This window comes from Pseudopipra pipra, chromosome W, assembly GCF_036250125.1.
Source record: "Pseudopipra pipra isolate bDixPip1 chromosome W, bDixPip1.hap1, whole genome shotgun sequence".
In the NCBI taxonomy this organism is placed as follows: domain Eukaryota; kingdom Metazoa; phylum Chordata; class Aves; order Passeriformes; family Pipridae; genus Pseudopipra; species Pseudopipra pipra.
The window spans coordinates 21037455-21040068 of NC_087580.1; the positions used below are offsets into that span (position 1 = coordinate 21037455).

Here is a 2614-nt window from a genome sequence, read left to right on the forward strand (position 1 = left end):
AGTGACCCAGTCCATACAGTGACCTCAGAAGATCCCAGAGCATCCTGGAGATGCTGGAAGGGAGCCCAGCTCTGCTTCACAAGTTTCCAGGACCTGTCCCTGCCTGTGCTCCAAAGTCTTCCACCCCCCAGGACTGTGCTCAGAGAGCACTCAGGCCTTACCCCGAGAAAGGGGCTCAGGAGGACAGTGTGGAAGTGGCAAGAGAGCAGCTCTGCAAAGACCAAGTACTGCTGCTCCCTGGCAGTGCTGCTGGGCTGGGATTATTGTCCCCTTCCCGTTTGCAAAGACACCCTGTCCTGCAGTGTGCTGTCCTTTAGGAACATCTGAGAAGAAGGGTCTTGGACAAAGAAGACACTGCAGGGTCCTTAATTTTATTTAAATACTCAGAGAGCACAATTCATCATTTATACATCCCTGGGTTGAATTCAATGGGTAGACACTAAACTAGAAGGCAGATGCATAATAATATTCCATTATAAAGAAAATTATTGCAAGAAGAACCCAATGACCTCCACGAAAAACCTGAGCAGGAAGGTTGGGCCATTAAGGAGTCCCCTTCTGAATGCTACACACCAGAAAACAGGAACTCTATTGCTACTGAAAAGCATCCAGTCATCATTTTCCTCAGGGCATCCTTGAGCTCCTGGTTCCTGAGGCTGTAGATGAGGGGGTTCAGTGCTGGAGGCACCACTGAGTACAGAACTGACAGGGCCAGATCCAGGGATGGGGAGGAGAAGAAGGGAGGTTTCAAGTAGGCAAATGTGCCAGTGCTGAGAAACAGGGAGAGCACGGCCAGGTGAGGGAGGCACGTGGAAAAGGCTTTGTGCCGTCCCTGCTCAGAGGGGATCCTCAGCACAGCCCTGAAGATCTGCACATAGGAGAAAACAATGAAAATGAAACAACCGAACACTAAACAGCCACTAACCAGAATGAGCCCAATTTCCCTGATGTATCCTGAGTGTGAGCAGGAGAGCTTGAGGATGTGTGGGATTTCACAGAAGAACTGGCCCAGGGCATTGCCCTGGCACAGGGGCAGGGAAAATGTATTGGCTGTGTGCAGCAGAGAATTGATAAAACCAGTGGCCCAGGCAGCTGCTGCCATGTGGGCACAAGCTCTGCTGCCCAGGAGGGTCCCGTAGTGCAGGGGTTTGCAGATGGCAACGTAGCGGTCGTAGCACATGATGGTGAGGAGATAAAACTCTGCTGAGATGAAGAAGTAAAAGAAAAAGAGCTGTGCAGCACATCCCATGTAGGAGATGGTTGTGGTGTCCCAGAGGGAATTGTGCATGGCTTTGGGGACAGTGGTGCAGATGCAGCCCAGGTCTGTGAGGGAGAGGTTGAGCAGGAAGAAGCCCATGGGGGTGTGCAGGTGGTGGTCGCAGGCTACGGCGCTGAGGATGAGGCCGTTGGCCAGGAGGGCAGCCAGGGAGATGGCCAGGAAGAGCCAGAAGTGCAGGAGCTGCAGCTCCCGCCTGTCTGCCAATGCCAGCAGGAGGAACTGGGCCATGGAGCTGCTGTTGGACATTTGCTGTTCCTTAGCACAGGGTCTATTCAGAAAAGGAAAAGACAGGGAACAATTAGGAGATACACCTCTCAGCAAAGATACTCCATCTTTCATAGTAATCCCCCCAAACCATTTGTATTTCCCTTATGCTGGCTCAGAGGGGTGTGAGCAGCAAGAATTCTGCCCATGTGCTGCCAAGGGCTTAGCTTTGCTCTGCTGCAGTGGCGACATGGAGCTGGTTTGTTACAGCTCTGATGATCACAAGGGATGTCATATGTAACCCACCTTTAATGGAAAAGCTCCATTTCTGACCCCCCAACTCACAAGAGTGTGGTCTGCAGAACAGAGGTTTCTATTGTCTTTAGAATAACTCTTCTGTTAGATATGTTCCACCATTAAATCTGCAGACTGTTCTTCTTAGGAGTAAAAATTCTCATTTTTATTGCTAAAAATGTGAAGAATCTTTAGAAAAGACAAGTGACAAAAGGGCTCAGCTCTTAGTGGTTTAGAGCAGAGCCAGGAGAGCTGCAGAGTCCTTCAGCCTGTTTCCCATCTGCCCTGCTCTTTCCCTTGTGCTGAATTCACTTTGATTTCACACAAATAAATATTAAAAACCACATCCACAAATACGTGTGCAGTGGTGAGAACAGGACAATGTTGTTTCCAAGGGCAGCTCTGGGAAGTGTCCCCTGTGCCAGCCCAGAGGTGCAGCTGTGCTGGACAGAGCAGGACAGGAGCCCTCCTGCAGGGAAACCAAGGGCTGGGACAGGAGAGTGCCCACCCCCAAGGGAAGGCTCAGCACTGCCCAGGATCCTGTGCTCATTTCTGAGACTGCCTGAAATATTCATCTCTGAGAGTAAAAGAGTTGGAATTTCAGTGCAGCCTCCTGACCTGAGAGAACAATGTCTATACAACAGTGCCTAAGCAGGAAACACACCTCAGGACTAATTCCTTTCCTGTAGCCCCTGTCTTTTGTGAGCTTTGCAAAAGATTCTCCATTCAATATGGTGTAGTTTTGTGGAGCTGTGAGCAGGTGTGACCCTGCAACAGCGAGACATGGAAAAGATCCTCCCTCAGCTGCCAGTTTGCTCCTTGCCCACAGCCCTTGTG

General features: G+C 50.5%; 1 protein-coding gene across 1 annotated transcript; it reads right to left on the reverse strand.

Annotated features, from left to right (window-relative positions):
* Positions 1 to 565: 565 nt before the first annotated feature.
* Positions 566 to 1536, reverse strand: LOC135406339 (olfactory receptor 14J1-like). The gene has a single exon (XM_064640748.1). The coding sequence runs from the start codon at positions 1523 to 1525 to the stop codon at positions 566 to 568; it is 960 nt and encodes a 319-aa protein (XP_064496818.1). The 5' UTR covers positions 1526 to 1536.
* Between the last annotated feature and the right edge of the window lie 1078 nt (positions 1537 to 2614).